General features: G+C 40.6%; 1 protein-coding gene across 1 annotated transcript in view; it reads left to right on the forward strand.

Annotated features, from left to right (window-relative positions):
* Nucleotides 1-2,436: 2,436 nt before the first annotated feature.
* The window catches only part of eeig1a (estrogen-induced osteoclastogenesis regulator 1a), a 37,079-nt gene continuing 21,380 nt past the window's right edge, over nt 2,437-18,135 (forward strand). Inside the window, exons 1-4 of the mRNA XM_084318241.1 lie at nt 2,437-2,559; nt 2,651-2,929; nt 16,833-16,953; nt 17,427-17,456. Of these exons, the coding sequence (XP_084174367.1) occupies nt 2,787-2,929; nt 16,833-16,953; nt 17,427-17,456 (294 nt within the window). The 5' untranslated portion in view covers nt 2,437-2,559; nt 2,651-2,786. The remainder of the gene's footprint in view (nt 2,560-2,650; nt 2,930-16,832; nt 16,954-17,426; nt 17,457-18,135) is intronic.

Here is an 18,135-nt window from a genome sequence, read left to right on the forward strand (position 1 = left end):
GTTGATTGATTGATTTATTGCGTCTTCAGATTTGTCCGCTCTGTGAGCCGTTCTCAGAAAATAGCGTATTCAGGCTCCCAGAACGTGGTTCCGTGTGGATGAAAGGTGCATAAAATACTTTGACGGATACAATTGATTGATTGATTGATTGAACATTTTATTAACAGATTGCAGAATGGGTATATACAGTACAGCTCAATACACACAAAATTGTTAAGGGGATGCAGGGGTGGGGGGTAACTGTACATTGGATTATCGACGAAACCTTACTTGGTCCCAAGAAGAGGGTCTCGTGTATTATTGGGTTAGGACATTTACATTGGAGGGGGTTGAGTTAGGACAGGGGTCAGCAACCTTTACTATCAAAAGAGCCACTTTTCCCCCCTCCCACAAAATAAAATGCTCAGGGAGCCGCACAACCTATTACCCTTAAAATGAAGATAACACAGTGTATAACGTTTTATATATCCCCAAGCATACCCCACATTTAGCATAAAACGCCTGACAATTGCATACCCAAAGTAATTTGCGATTTACTTTATACTTATATAGCACACAGTTTGTTGCATTAATGGAATTATAAAGCAACAAAAAGAAATTTTTGACTTTTTATTGCAGTTTTTTACCTGTTATAACAAAGGAAAACCTCAAACTCTTATGAAGAGGAGAAAAAATACTGGCTGTGTAGACCTACTTTTAAATAAAACACAGAAGAGGAGACAAAACACTGGTGTCTGTAGACCGACTTTGAAATAAAACCCTGAACTATTCAGGTATATTTGAGTCCTTTCCTTATTTGTGGAACATTTATAAAATAAAAAGTAGTCCACTTTGAAAAAAGACTGCCATGTGTAGACCTACTTTGAAATAAAACACAGAAAAGGAGAAAAACACTAGCTCTGTAGACCTACTTTGAAATAAAACCCTGAACTATGCAGCTCTATTTGAGTCCTTCCCTTATTTGTGGAAAATATATAAAATAAAAAGTAAAATGTTCGTTGTTCGCAAATTTCTCACCACATATCAGGCATACAGGTAAGCCTGCATCGTTAGTCGTGAAAGCAAATTAATCTGTCCACGCTGAATGAAACCCTCTATTTTCCTCAGACTTTCCTTTTTTTGGATTTATCCATGGTTAGCTTACTGGGGGGTCGGAAACTCAAGATTAGCCACTTGCAGACGGCAGGGAGAGGCGCGGGGTGTGACGTACTGTATAGTTTGGTGAATGAAATATTTTTGTTGACTAAATATTTTAGTTGATGAAATATTTTTTCATTTCAGTGTCACAGTATGACATCGATCTCAAAAATAAGAGAACAATTTATTTTATTTTATTATTATAATTATTTTTGGGCCAGGGAGCCGAAGCTGATTGGCTCCGGAGCCGCGGGTTGCCCCCCTGAGTTAGGACATTTACAGGGGCCAGTTTCGAATTGCAGTCTCCCGTAGGTGCTCCTTGAGAGTGGTTTTAAAAGTGGGTAGTGAATGATTGATTGATTGATTGATTGAAAAGTTTATTAACAGATTGCAGAATGGGTACAGTACAGTACAGCTCAATACATACAATTGTTAAGGGGATGCAGACCAGAGAAAGACTTTCGTCTTGTTTACATCAGGGTCCCCCATTTTCAATTCATCATAACATATATGACATACATGACATACAGATAGACAGTACTGCTACATCTATACATTTATGACATATCAGATTTGCAAATACAGTACTGTTTGTGATACAAAAGTGTCCAGAAAAGGAGTGTATATACATTTGGCGTAGAAACTGTACATTGGAGGAGGTTGGTTGGGTGGGGTGGGGTTGGGTGAGGGCTGTACATTGGTTGGGTAGGGGACACACACACATTTTACACTGTACATTGGAATATTGACAAAGCCTTACTTGGTCATTTACTGTACAACTAGGTTAGGACATTTGTAGGGGCCAGTTTCGAATGGCAGATTCACATTCCTTTACAGCTGAACAACAGAAATCGTTTTCGTCTGGACATGGCCTTTGTCTGAACAATCACGTAGTGCATTTAGAACGTTTATCTCACTCAATCAATCTTTCTATTGCTGATTAAAAACACTAGTTAATTAAGGAGATGAAATTAAATTCATTATGAATTGAAAATGGGGGACCCTGATGTAAACAAGACGAAAGTCTTTCTCTGGTCTGCACCCCCTTAACAATTGTGTGTATTGAGCCGTACTGTATTGTACCCATTCTGCAATCTGTTAATACAATTTTCAATCAATCAATCAATCAATCAATCAGACCCAGATAAGATGGCTGCATTTTTGTCCCACTGCATTATGCTACACACGGCCACGCGGGGTCGCTCGCTCTACATGTACCTTTAATGGCGGGGAGGGCTATATTGTTTTGTAGCAGAAGGCAACCAATGTGGTCCTATTGCTCCTTTCAGCTTTCTGCGAGAGAACTACGAGGCGCAGTCGTGTACTGTCATTAGTTGAACCGCTCCCTCGACTTTATGGTTTACCCTGCTGCTGGTAACTTTGTCCAAAGTAATAATGAGTCATGTTACGCCGCGTTTCCAGGTAGGCATAGGTTTTCTTAACATATGAAGTGATATATTTTACTTTATATAAACCATTCCTTTAGAAACGACAACGTTTAATTTGTTTACAGGTCTGTCTGCTGATCAGTTCTGAGGAGGAGTTCAGCTGAAGATATGCAGTAGAGGGAGATTCTCTTTTTGTTCACAGTTTTTTTCCCATCAGGTTTATCCACTGCCAGATATATTATTTGATTTACCGCTGCGGTAATGGCCTTTTTCGTGAAAAAGAAGAAATTCAAGTTTCAGACTAATTTCACGTTGGAAGAGTTGACTGCAGTTCCTTTTGTCAACGGAGTTTTATTCTGCAAATTGCGATTAATGGATGGAGACTTCATCGCAACTTCCTCAAGGTATACCATCACACAATTAACAGCGGCTATCATTTGCAGTATATCTCCCTATGCATTTGTAATTAAGTTAAGCTGTTGTTGTTTCTTGTTTGATCACACATCATGGTTAAATTTGTACAGAATTGTGAGTAGTCTATTGCATTAGGAAGAGTTTGATTGTTTGATTGAAAACTTTAACAGATTGCAGAACGGGTACAGACTACAGTACAGTACAGCTCTGCTCAATACACACAATTGTTAAGGGGATGCAGACCAGAGAAACACTTTCGTCTTGTTTACATCAGGGTCCCCCATTTTCAATTCATAATGACATTTTTGACATACACAACATACAGATATAATAATCTAATCTAATCATCTAATCTAATCATGACATTTGTGACATACAAGATATGCAAATATACAGTACTGTTAAACAGATCCTAACAGTAAATATATACATACGAGGGGGAGGGAACACATTAGGGGGGGGGGGTGGAAGGGAGGTTCAGACATTTACGGGGCCAGTTTCGAATTGCAGCCTCCCGTAGGTGCTCTTTGAGAGCGGTTTTGTGGTGTGGTGTTTTGTGGTGTTGGCACATAAAACACACACACACACACACACACACACACACACACACACACACACACACACACAATACACTTGTAACTTGTACATCTTGTACAACAGTCTGATGTTGTATGTCATGAATGAGCTATCTTGACAACCATACTAAAACACCTTTTTGATTGCAATTAATACATGGCTTCAATCTGATAACATATATCAGTGCTGTTAATCCACAATTTCTAATTAGCCTAAATTAAGTAAAAATGAGACGGTCTGGTTAATGGGTCACCAAGACATGGTGAAGTTGGCCTGAAGCCTTCAGCTGTTGTCTGTGTTCCTCAACTTCTCATTCATGTCACACGCACGCACACACGCACTCTCTCTCCTCTCTCCCTCCCAACCTCAATACAGGAACAGCTTTTGTCCCATTATGTAGCTCCCTGGCACAGTAGTTTTACCAGGCAATGATTGTTCACCTCACGCATCTGGCAGTGCACCTCCACCCAGTCTAGTCTTCTTCTCAATGACTTGTTCTTAAAGCACAATGTTAAGTGCAGCTATCTCTCCTTCTCTCACCCTCTCCTCACTTTCACTCTTCAATGCCCAAATAAGGTCTCACACACACACCACACACACACACCACAGACAACTACTACAACCTACTAACCTCAATATAGGCTGGGCTGTAATTTATTGTAGGCTGGTCACTATGTTCTTCAGATCAATATAGTTTGTCTGATTCTGGAAGCCAGCTATGTGATCTGGGTGAGTCTCATCGAGGAGGATGCTGTGTAGAAGAAAAGAGGATGCTCCTCCTGGAGCTATCAGTGTTCCCAGGGTGTGTGATATACACACTGACCTCCGGTTGAAAGTTAGTTTCAGAACAAGGAGGAACTGTGCTCTGTCCCTGAACGACCTCAATCCCAGGTTATTATCAGAGACTTTGTCACACCCCGTTTGTCCTAGATTTTTTAGAATAAACCCCATTTGCTCTTATACTCTTGTGTAGTATCAGTGGCACAGGGCACCAGTTTTGCAAGACGTATACAAGTTATTTCCTTTCTTTATTTGACATTGATTGATTGTACATCAAGTATCAAAAGTACTCATTCTATATGTTATTATTGTAGTACAATGCTTGGGAGTGTTCAATCCGCAACGTGTTGACCACTACAGGTTATGTTAATATGGTTGGTGGTGCAATTGCACTGGATAATATGATTACTTACTCTTTAGGCAGGCTTGAACTTCAGAAGTGCCATCATTTTCACAACCATTATCATGTTTCAATATGCAGAACCTTTTTCTTCAAAGTAACTAGTAACTGGTTGCACTCTTCAGATAAATGCAGTGGAGTAAAACGTCCTGTATTTCCTTTCAAATACGCTACATGTTTCAAAATTAAATGGTAATGCTCAAGTAAAGTACAAGCACCTCAACACTACTTGTGTGCAGTGCCTGAGTAAAAGTTACACAATTACTCTCCACCCTGGCAGGGTCTGATTTGGTGATAAACAGACGCCTACGCGAGCAAACCGTCCCTTTGGGTCTGTACTAAAAGGAGAGGTTTCCTTTATCCCTCTCGTGGAGGAGAACGAATGACGTGGTCAACCTCCCTGCACTCATACAAACCCATGTCCCAGATAGCTGCACATAGCTGCCTTTTGAAAGCACAAGCAAACAGACTGGCACATCACGATAACCCTAATCACGATGACCATTCGCCAGCTTATGGTTCTCTTATGAAATACACTGGAAACTTAAAAAACAACGCTGACTCCCATTTCCCGCCCACCCCTCTGTGAGTGATGATGATGCAGGATTGTGGTGTTCGGGGGACGCTGTGAAGTGCTGCAAGTTCCAGGTCCCTCTCTGATGGTTACATAACAGCTCATCCTATCCGGGTTATCGTTTATGTCTGTCTATCTCTGGGATCATGCAAAACAAGGGGCCCCTCTCAGAAACACAAGAGCGATGGAGAGAGGTCCCTTGGCGTGGTGGACAGAGATCAGTGTTATGTCATAGTCCTGGAGAGTGTAGCGGAGAACAAAACACCCCTTTGTTTTAATCAGACCATGCCTTGCCTTGTTGTGTGTGTTGTCTGAAATAGTTGAGAATTAACATGGAGTTCACCCGGCGGACCATGCTTCAGTCCCCACAGCATGGGAACACCCAACACTATTGGCTAGTCGTCTTGTGTGTAAGTGGAGACTGGATCACATGGTGTAAATGTGACTGCGTTGAACACTTGCTTAGTCTCTCCACGCCCTGAATAGCTTTCCGCCACATTTTTGGACCTTCTGTCCAGCCAGATTTCACTGATACAAAAATATGCCCCCTCCCGCCTGTGCCGAATTATAATATGTATGTTCCTCTCCCCATAGGGTTTTAACAAAGGGAAAAGTTATTTGTACTCCCTGCATGTGTCCAGGCATTATCGGCCACATAAATGATCAGTTTTATTTTTTAGTCTGATTTAACTAGCTTCAAGAGAGACTGAGTGGAGTTGGCTGTTTGATGTGGCAGAACCGCTGCAGGGCATGATTGTATCCATTTCCTGTTCTGGATCAGATTTGGCCTTGGTCATAGACACTTTCACTGGAATTCTGTTGCTAGGGAACAGGTTTTTTGGACCCAAATGCATTTCCCTGTCAACTATTGCATTAGCAAACATTGCAACAGGAGATTAACCTGGGTTCTTTTAGAATGTTACTGTTGTCACTTTGAAGCGTCTACAGGCCACAGAGAGTCTGGTCACGAGAGTCATTCTTTGGAATACGTATGGAAGGGATTATCATACTTAACACTGAGTGGAAATGAAAAGACTCGAGAGGGGAATGGATTTTGTGAGTAGAATGAGAGGCTTGGCAGAGACACTGTGGACGTAGCCGGGACCGGCAGCCTCTCCACAGCTGTTTCCTGTTTTCACTCCCACTTTTCCAGTCCTTTTTCATTTTGGGAGGTTTGGTTTGACCACTCCTGACTCCTCCAGTCTTTGACCAGGTAATGGAGATGAGTGTTAAAGTGGAGTACTGGTCAAGGTAATGGAGATGAGTGTTAAAGTGGAGTACTGGTCAAGGTAATGGAGATGAGTGTTAAAGTGGTGTACTGGTCAAGGTAATGAGATGAGTGTTAAAGTGGTGTACTGGTCAATGTAATGAGATGAGTGTTAAAGTGGTGTACTGGTCAAGGTAATGGAGATGAGTGTTAAAGTGGTGTACTGGTCAAGGTAATGGAGATGAGTGTTAAAGTGGTGTACTGGTCAAGGTAATGGAGATGAGTGTTAAAGTGGAGTACTGGTCAAGGTAATGGAGATGAGTGTTAAAGTGGAGTACTGGTCAAGGTAATGAGATGAGTGTTAAAGTGGAGTACTGGTCAAGGTAATGGAGATGAGTGTTAAAGTGGAGTACTGGTCAATGTAATGAGATGAGTGTTAAAGTGGTGTACTGTTCAAGGTAATGAGATGAGTGTTAAAGTGGTGTACTGGTCAAGGTAATGGAGATGAGTGTTAAAGTGGTGTACTGGTCAAGGTAATGGAGATGAGTGTTAAAGTGGTGTACTGGTCAAGGTAATGAGATGAGTGTTAAAGTGGAGTACTGGTCAAGGTAATGAGATGAGTGTTAAAGTGGAGTACTGGTCAAGGTAATGGAGATGAGTGTTAAAGTGGTGTACTGGTCAAGGTAATGAGATGAGTGTTAAAGTGGAGTACTGGTCAAGGTAATGGAGATGAGTGTTAAAGTGGTGTACTGGTCAAGGTAATGAGATGAGTGTTAAAGTGGTGTACTGGTCAAGGTAATGGAGATGAGTGTTAAAGTGGTGCACTGGTCAAGGTAATGAGATGAGTGTTAAAGTGGTGTACTGGTCAAGGTAATGAGATGAGTGTTAAAGTGGTGTACTGGTCAAGGTAATGAGATGAGTGTTAAAGTGGAGTACTGGTCAAGGTAATGGAGATGAGTGTTAAAGTGGTGTACTGGTCAATGTAATGGAGATGAGTGTTAAAGTGGTGTACTGGTCAATGTAATGAGATGAGTGTTAAAGTGGTGTACTGGTCAAGGTAATGAGATGAGTGTTAAAGTGGTGTACTGGTCAAGGTAATGAGATGAGTGTTAAAGTGGTGTACTGGTCAAGGTAATGGAGATGAGTGTTAAAGTGGTGTACTGGTCAAGGTAATGGAGATGAGTGTTAAAGTGGTGTACTGGTCAAGGTAATGAGATGAGTGTTAAAGTGGAGTACTGGTCAATGTAATGAGATGAGTGATAAAGTGGTGTACTGGTCAAGGTAATGGAGATGAGTGTTAAAGTGGAGTACTGGTCAATGTAATGAGATGAGTGTTAAAGTGGAGTACTGGTCAAGGTAATGGAGATGAGTGTTAAAGTGGAGTACTGGTCAAGGTAATGAGATGAGTGTTAAAGTGGAGTACTGGTCAAGGTAATGAGATGAGTGTTAAAGTGGAGTACTGGTCAAGGTAATGGAGATGAGTGTTAAAGTGGTGTACTGGTCAAGGTAATGGAGATGAGTGTTAAAGTGGTGTACTGGTCAAGGTAATGAGATGAGTGTTAAAGTGGTGTACTGGTCAAGGTAATGGAGATGAGTGTTAAAGTGGTGTACTGGTCAAGGTAATGGAGATGAGTGTTAAAGTGGTGTACTGGTCAAGGTAATGGAGATGAGTGTTAAAGTGGTGTACTGGTCAAGGTAATGAGATGAGTGTTAAAGTGGAGTACGTCAAGGTAATGGAGATGAGTGTTAAAGTGGAGTACTGGTCAATGTAATGAGATGAGTGTTAAAGTGGAGTACTGGTCAAGGTAATGGAGATGAGTGTTAAAGTGGAGTACTGGTCAAGGTAATGAGATGAGTGTTAAAGTGGAGTACTGGTCAAGGTAATGAGATGAGTGTTAAAGTGGAGTACTGGTCAAGGTAATGGAGATGAGTGTTAAAGTGGTGTACTGGTCAAGGTAATGGAGATGAGTGTTAAAGTGGTGTACTGGTCAAGGTAATGAGATGAGTGTTAAAGTGGTGTACTGGTCAAGGTAATGAGATGAGTGTTAAAGTGGAGTACTGGTCAAGGTAATGAGATGAGTGTTAAAGTGGAGTACTGGTCAAGGTAATGAGATGAGTGTTAAAGTGGAGTACTGGTCAAGGTAATGGAGATGAGTGTTAAAGTGGAGTACTGGTCAAGGTAATGGAGATGAGTGTTAAAGTGGTGTACTGGTCAAGGTAATGAGATGAGTGTTAAAGTGGTGTACTGGTCAAGGTAATGAGATGAGTGTTAAAGTGGTGTACTGGTCAAGGTAATGAGATGAGTGTTAAAGTGGTGTACTGGTCAATGTAATGAGATGAGTGTTAAAGTGGTGTACTGGTCAAGGTAATGAGATGAGTGTTAAAGTGGAGTACTGGTCAAGGTAATGAGATGAGTGTTAAAGTGGTGTACTGGTCAAGGTAATGAGATGAGTGTTAAAGTGGAGTACTGGTCAAGGTAATGAGATGAGTGTTAAAGTGGTGTACTGGTCAAGGTAATGAGATGAGTGTTAAAGTGGAGTACTGGTCAATGTAATGAGATGAGTGATCTCATCTGTTCAAAATGGTATCCACCATTACTACTGTTTTTAGTGCTGATACTGATTAGTACTGATAGAGTTCCCTTCCATTGCTCCTATGGAACAGTACAGACTTATGGCAGCAGTATACTGAAAATTAATGGACTTGCCATCTGAAATAGAAAGGCAGTCGAATACGGAGTGGCTCCACACACCAGTTGATTGACAATCACACATTGGGAGGCAGTATGTGGAGAATCCAACTAGTTGGGCTAGAGAGCTGGGGCACGCGCCTGTGACTGAATGCAGAGCTTCACATTCTCAGCAAATTATGTAATTTGTGATTACAAACCTGCTGGAGTTAGTTTCCACAGTTGGTATATACTGTCGCCATTAGTTTGGGGGAATTGGACAAAAATATTGAGATAATAATGTCCACTTCTTAGAGAGATCTAACGAACCTGCTTCTATGTGATAAAAAAAAAGCTGAAAATCAAGTTGCTTTGTTTTGATCTCTTGGTGTGTTCTATATGGCTTTTAGTATTGGGGAAATTCTCTGTTAATGATACTTAAAGCCTGGTATCGGCCTAGGGGTGCATCCCTCCTAGTATCCACTGTTCTCCCACCCTACATATAGTTTACTGCAGGTTATTCAGATGTATAGTTTGGCTCCACAAATACTGTAGTATCTCTTTGAGTGCTGCTGTTCTTGATTAGAGCAGTAACATAAACACGGAACAACCCTGGAGCCCAGTTTCATCACAGACCCAAACGCACAAAAGTAAGACGTGGCTCGATGTCACGGCCGCTGGCGAGGCCCGACTGCTTCCTCAGCACTCTGCGCCCTGGCTGTTTATCTGGCCCCTCGTAGCCTCTCTGACACGGTGATACGGGCAGGCTGCTGTTTGTGTTTCTGCTGTGAACATGGCCTAAGGAGCCACTGAGACAGGATGGTAGATAAGGGCCTCATGCTGGTGCATAGCTGACACGGTGAGTCATCATACAGGACACTGCATGTTACTGCTGTTGATATAGCAGTGTTTCTCTGTGAGCTGTTATGTTCCATAATGAAATTACTTAGTCTGCCCTCTTGACTCAGTGGTGGAAAACGTCAGTTTGTTTTTGTAGTTTTTCACAGTGTTCTTCTTCACTGTGCTTGTATAGTTTCTCTTTTTGGGTTTTGGGACCATGCTGATTTTTTAAGGTACCATCCCTATAGAGAATTGTCTTTCATCATTGCTTGGACAGCTCTTCTACTAATTCCTTGAAAAGAAAAAAAAATAAGAAAAAAAGAAGGGCCTTGTGTTCCATGGTACACATTGTTGTGGAATGCTCTAACGCAGTGGTCAGCAACCTCTTTGACATGGAGTGCCTGTTTGAAATATAGTTGTAACTAATATTTTTTTCTCATAATCAGGTCTTTTTAATGATAATTTTTACATTATTACATCATTATTGTTATTGTTATTATTAACAATATTATTATGATGGTTGTATCAACCCTAAATCTGAGTTGGGGGGGGGGGGGGGGATGCAATGCAGACAAACAGCTGCATACAGTGCGACCATTTCACTCACATTTGCCCATTCATTTTTGGACACATCACACACCATCGGTGTGTGTACTGTACGTGTGCTGTCATAGCTCCACCTACAGGCCTAATGGAGAACACCAGGAGAATGTGAGGTATATCGTGGAATACGTTTTGATTGATCGCAAGACTACACTGTAAAAAAATAAATAATAATAAGTTACCAGAACTTAAAAATATTGAGTTCAGTTACTGTGCATTAAGGTTTTCAGTTTTCAATCCATAATAAGTTAACAGAAAAATAAGTACACAACCACATTATTTCAACCTAATAAAACTATGTTTATTGTCATTGTTTTAAGAACACATGTTGACTTGGTAATACTCACATTTTGAGTAAAAAAAATTGCTTTTAACATGTGCAATGTTCAATGAAATAGAAAAATAAATAATAAAATTTGTTGATTAATCCCACTGGTCTGGTCACAATGGTGACCGTAATAATGTTTTTGTTATAAGGCTCTGCAAATGTTACTGAATGATGTAGCAATGTATTTCCAGCTAAATTGAAATAATAAACAAATAAAGGGTCTCAATTAAATATGTGGTAGTAAAAAATAACCTGTGGGAGGATTTCAACAAGATAAATGCGACAACAGTGCAAAATATTTCACTATAATATTTCAAAGCAAAAAATAAATAAAAAATTATAATATATATATATATATATATATATATTATTATTATTTTTTTTAATGCTGCCCCCTGTGCCTATGAAAATGCCCCCGCGTGCCTAGGGTTGCCTACCCCTGCTCTAATGCAATCACCAACATCTTTAGCCCACTGGTGATCAAGCCTTGGTATCCCATCAACTCGCCATTCTGTTGTGGAATAACAAGGCCCATCTCGTCGCCATTCTGTTGTGGAATATTCAAATGAGCCAAACCGTAAGCTGTAGAAATTAAGACTGAGCCAATTTGTATATATACAAATATTAGTGGTGGGACTCGATTAAAAATGTTAATCGAATTAATTCGAGACTTTATAGTTAATTAATAAAAATTTATCACATGTTAATCGCATATCAATATTTGATGCGAAAAGTTAAAAATTTCAATTCAAATGAGTGAATCAATGAATATACATACGTTTAAGCAGCAACATCCTGTATTAGCTACTACACAGACCAACAGATCAATGCAATTTTTAACAAAGTGCAGCAATTTTAGGAATAATATATATATATAGCGCAAAGGACCTTTTTATAAACTCAAGCACTTTCAAGGTAAAAGTAAAACGCAGTACTTTCAAGACTACATTCCAGAACAGTTGACCATTGGGAAAAAAAAACTCTTGATCTCAATTTCTCTTATTTAAATTTATTTTATGAACAAACTAGACTAAGAAAAAAAGTTATTTGTGATTTATTATACTTTATACTCATAGCACATGCATGAGTCTGGTCTCATTTGAAAGGTAACATTCTTACACAATAAAGAAAAATCATCATGCGATTAAATGCATCAATTCTTTGAACTTTTAATTCTTTCTGTAGTTAATTAATAGAAATTAATGCGATAAAGTCCCAGCCCTAAAAGATATACAACATAGTTTATTTCTGGGCCATAACCATAGAAAAAGTGATCAGTTTTATAATCCGAGACAACATTTGTACACACAAAGCATCTGACCAGAAAGTGACCAAGAGGTCTTGGTCAGACGTACATTAAATACAGAATTTACATGATGTACACCGATACCAGATATGACAAGAAAGGTAAACAAATAATTGCCCTAGTGAGAGAATCATAACAAAGATTGGCTCTATGGCGGGGTTATGTCTCTCACTAGAACTGAGGAAATAGGCCAAATGCCATCTCCTAACCTTGGTCGTTGTTAAAGAGACACTGTCAGACTGTAGCCTAGTGTCTGGGCTGTAGCTAGTTGAGCATATTAACTAGTCAAGCTGTACAGAGATTTAACACAGATGGACATAGATAATATTTCCCTCACAACATGCATGCCAATGGGGGCACTACACACTTCATGTCATGTAATTAACGTTGTTCATGTAGGCCTGGAGATTAATTAGATTATGTGAGCTCTTTGTGTAAGGCCCCAGCAGTTTGGGGTCTTTATGGTAGTTGTTCTCAAAGTGGGGTCCAGGAGAGGGGCATCCAGGGGGTCCCCAGAAAACTGGGTCATTTTAATTTCACTAATAGTTCCTTCACTAGATGTTAGCACCATGAAATAATGTATAATAATGACTATTCCCTCTTCCCCCTATTATCACCATACATACAGACGGGTATGGAATTCTCTAGTAAATCATTTATAAAATCTGATATGGGGGTGCCTGGCCTATTACGTATAAATTTAGGGGTCCTTGACATGAAAAAGTGTGAGAACCACTGCTTTATGGAATCAAATCAATCTCCTGTGTAGGTTTCCTTACTCACACGTTGCCCTGGTGCAGCTAAGAATTCACCAGCAGCCTCACCGCTGTGTTCTTGTGATACCTCTACAAAGGGGTTGTTGTTAAATGTTTCACCACACCTCCTCCTCCTCCTCCTCCTCCTCCTCCCGCTCTTAAGTGGTGGTCTAACTTTCGGCTGCGTTCCTGACTGTGTTGTTGCCAGGGATTTCGAGGCGTGAGAGGTTGCCATGGTGGCTGAATAAAGCCAGCTGGACTGTGGAATGTGAGTGAGGAACACTACTTGTGATGGGACTGAAGGAGGCCATGAATAGCATGGAACTCCTGATAAAAACGCTGTGTGTGTCTCGACTCCCTGAGAGTCGGCATTGCCTTGGCTTGGGCTGATCGCTATACTAACTCGTTTGGCTGAGTTAGGGGGAGGGGAGCCGTGGGTGGGTCCTGGGCGTTGTGGACAGCGACCCCTACAGTTCGGTCGGGTCGCCTGCTCAGCAAGGGTAGGATCTGGAGAGAGGTAGTGCAACCTTCCACACGTTACACTCTCCCGGTGAGAATCTGCGCGGCCAGGCTGGCTGCCGGCTGGCTGCACATGCGTCGGAGGAAAGCATGTGACAGTCTCCGGCCTCTCGGACCAACAGTAGGGGAAAGTGCGCAACAACCAGGAAGGGGGTTGGGAATTGGCATAACGACTAACAGTGGGATTGGAGAAAAATCGGAAAAAGGAAGGGGAAAAAGATAATATATATATATATAAAAAAAAAAAAAAAAAAAAAAAAACTCTGTGTTGGGGTTGAACTCTACATTTAATTTGTGTTGATATTGAAGTACGAGAGAATGCAGAACATCCACATCCAAACACTTCAATATGGGCAATTTTGTTTTTCATTTGATAAAATCCACCTTATGAAGGCGAGACGTTGAGACTTAAGGCTGGAAGACATGCTTCCCACACATCCAGAAATACTAAGTACATATTATACAAGAAGGTCAAGGTCATCATCACTGAGTAATTCAATAGGAGGTAGAGAAATGCCACAAGGTTAAGCCTACATACCAGGTAAATGTATTCCCACAATATACTACTGGAATAAAACTACATGAAGAGGAAATGTAGATTTTGAAGATTCTAATTCTAATTCTAAAGGTGAAGCATTTTGTCAATTCGTTTTTCTCGTGCAGACTGAAATACTCTGGATGCTATTCATTTTTCGTCATCTATTGCTGTAATTGGTAATTTAAATTGTATATATGTTTTATCTTTGACTTGCTTTGTATTCAATATTTCACAAGAACCACAGGAAGACTAGCCCAGTTGCTTGTGAGTCAGCTAATGGGGGCTCCACAATAAACAACAAACATAAATTTTTAAATGATTGAATGTTAGAATCTAAACTCAACACTACGTCTTAAAAGAATACATGCAAAACACTATTGAAAATATGACGTTTTGTGTAGTTATCTTCATGCCGACTATGCTAAATCTAACAGTTTCTAGCATTACTTTGACTACCGTACTAGGTTTTATTACAAGATAACTTGATTTTTTTACAGAGAACTGGAGAAAGTAGGAAATTGAAAAAAGAAAGAGAGGAAAAAGCAAGGTGTAAAGAACATAGTTTTAAGTGAATAGCTGGGGGTTTGAGTGTTAGCAGCTGCCACTAGTTTGCACCACGAGTTCATACACAGAGTGAGGGTGCATTTTTGTGTGTTCTGGTCCTTTTTATGTGTGGAGAGAGCATGTAGGAACATCTTCAAACTGTCTCAATACATATAGAAGATAGAGTGCTGCTCATCAGTGTGCATTTCCAGCAGTTGCCTTTTTACATGTGAAATGTGACTCCTTCTACTTGATATGTTCCCAAGGGTCATGTGCACAGGGCATACTGTCTGTGTTGCAATGGTAATGTAGTAGTAGACGAGTCCTACAATTACATGGGCCTCCAGGAATATTTGTGTGGCTAGATGACCCACCACTCCCTAGCGTGGTATGGGACAGAAGCCCAAACGTCTGAACGTGTTCCTACCTTCTATTTTGCACTGCAGAAGAACCATAATGGATCAATTAACATAACAGAACTACTAACTGCTCAAAACACTGCCGCTTCTTTGCCACCCTTTCACATCCTGCCCATGTGATAATGACCTCTCTTTTTTAATCCGTTGGATGTGGATCACTACTGATATCAGTATAGGATATTGGCCTGCTACCATGTTTAATTTAATAGAGGCCTTTCACAGAATGTTTAGAATGCCCATTTTGTCCACTCATGTTGGAAGGAACAACAGTTGCTATGAGAAATACATCAACAAAAATAATTTGGTGTCTTTATTACTGGATCTTGTAAACAGGCCACTGTGTAACATCATGCTCTTTCAATGTTTTACTACTCTACCACGGCACAGAAATTAGGCATTTCTTTCCAAACTGGTTACCAATGGTTATAGGCAGCCATGTTGGAAGAAAGAGAACTACACAAACATTCCATGCAAGGTCTCTGTTGGTGAAGTACCCAGATACCAGGTATGGTAATAGATGATGTAACATAACATCCCACCTTACAGTCCTATGAATACATACTGTACGCCTTTAGCATGAGAGACTTTGTTGGAATCAAACTGCTAACCTTGGCAGTGTTAGTACTACACTCTATCCATTGACCTGTAGGAGATGGAAATTGACATCTATGGCATTGGTGACATGTTACTCCTCTCATTGACCATATTCACACATGGCCATTTTATTTTTAAAGATTTATTTTAGCATTTTTACAGCTTTATTCTGGTCAGACATGACCGACGGAGAGCAGAGGAGAGGAAGAACGGGAGAAAATATGGGGGAAGGACATGCGGCAAATCCGTCCGGGATCGGGAGACGAACCCGGGTCGACCGCGTAGGTCTGCAGCGCAGTACCGTGGTGCATCGCTCGGGCGCCCCACATGGTGGCAATTTTACTCATTATGTGATCCTCAGGATGGGATTCCTGTCCACCCTGTTCCCACCCTGGGTGTGAATATGATCAATGGCTCATATAGTACCAGAGACATTTCTGCAGGGTAGTGCGTATAATCAATGTTCCACTTCTGTTCATATTTCTTGTGAGTTTTATAAACTGACAAACACAGAGGCCTCTGTTGTAATAAATAAGTAAATCACTAATATTCTGTTTTTACACCAACTGACGTGTACCCAGGCGTTTTCCAGGATGAATGGATAGTGATGTTTTCCACTTGCATATTTAAGACACAAACTCTTGTTTTCCTAGAAGCCTGCAGGTCATTGTTCACTGTTTCCTAGGAAGCGATGGTGTCTGTCTGTATGGGTTAAGGAAAAAGGTCTTAAGGATAAAAACATTTATGTGATGTTATCTGAGGCCTTTAGACCGATTGTTCAGTCGTGCCAGCATTCCAGTCCTTATCCGATTTCACCCTCCACAAATTGATCATGGGGCTGTGAGACATAGATAACATAACTGCAAAAATGTGTTGAACTGAACTCATTATCGCTACTGCTGTTAAAGGGAAGGTTCAACATTTTGAGAAGCCTGTCCAAATGATCACTTACCAAACCTGTTCACAGGACATAAAAAAAACTGTATTTTTGTTTATCTTGTTAGCACCAATGCTAGTGCAAGTCACTGGTGTATGAAACTATTTCTCAACATCAAATGATGGTACGAGTGAGAACAGAATAGAGAAATGTTCTCTTATAACCATTGGTTAACAAGAGGCTGATCCTCAGGGGGAAGAACACGGCAAGATTTTCATTTTTTTGTAAATGATCACAGAGGGATGAACACCCTAAACCTTATTTTTTAACAAAGACTCTTACCATTTTGCGATGTTTTTCTTCCAGAGAAGAGGTTCGGCATAATTGTGTCAGATGGAGGAAGAGGTTTAGCTTTGTGTGTAAGATGAGTGCCAACCCCAACACCGGAGTCCTGGACCCCTCTGTCTGCAGGGTGTCTGTTAGAAAGGTAAGACTTCCACTCTGACTGCTTGTATTAACGACCCACTGCTATGAATTTAGTTTATTGACCAAGCACAATTTGACTAGGTGGCTTGCTCACATAGGAGACAGAAATCAAAATCAACATACATCTGGAATAATGTTAAAAACAAGTAGAAAAAAACATATATACCGGTAAGTATTAGAAGTATTTATAAAGGTATTAGGGTATTTATAAAAGTACGAGAGGTATTAGGGTTTTTGTGCAAAAGGCACAATAAATTGGGATGATACAGAATGTACTGTTGTAAGAGTCTGAGATATCTGAATATCAGTCTGTGTGTCAATGCAAGTCACATGCTTTTTCCTGGATGTACAGTTGTCAGTTATGTTTCGCAGTGACACTGATGATAGCAGTAGAGTTCCTGGCATTTCTGTAATCTGACCGTAGAGCAGTTTGAGAGCTCTGGATTCATCCGTCTCTTCCTGTTTTTACTGTAGGAACTGAAAGGAGGAAAAACATATACAAAGGTAAGAGCCCCCGGTCACTCCACCCCGAATGTTCCTAAACACAGAAACGCTTAAACGCATCCTAATGTCATTACAAGTAAACACAAATATATATAAAAACTATAAATATTATGCATACATCTTCACATACATCTGTCTCAACAACATTACTACTCCCTTAACCAAATAGATTGATGAAGATATGGATATTATTTGTTCTGTCTCTCTGATAATTGTGACCTTCTAAGATTTATCTTCTCCTTGAAGATAAAGTTTGTTGATCCGTTGAGGTTGCCGCCCGACAGGAACCTTTTTCCTCTGTATTCTCACGTTCTGTATTTAGACGTCCTTTAGCTAAATATATCCTGCTTTCCTCCTCGGAAGTAGGCTTCCTTGAATCCTACACACACATCTGTAAAGGTCTACTCCCGGAGGAAAGGAAACTAGGTGAAAGGGAAATGAGAGTCATGTCCTCTACTTAGTTGACCATTGATTGTAACAATAAGGTGGCGGTGGCCTGGGGGGTTAGAGAACGGGCTTGTGACAGGAAGAATGCTAGGTCGGCTCCCCCGATTGGCTGGAAGATGTGGGTTGGGGGGGAAAGAGTGTTGCTCTCCCTCGTCTTATCACCAACTACTGTTGAAGTGTGTCTGAGTGAAAGGCACTGATCCCCAAACCACTCCAGTGGAGGAGCTAGTCA

This window comes from Notolepis coatsorum (genome assembly GCF_963971535.1).
Source record: "Notolepis coatsorum genome assembly, chromosome: 1".
Taxonomy (NCBI): Eukaryota; Metazoa; Chordata; class Actinopteri; order Aulopiformes; family Paralepididae; genus Notolepis; species Notolepis coatsorum.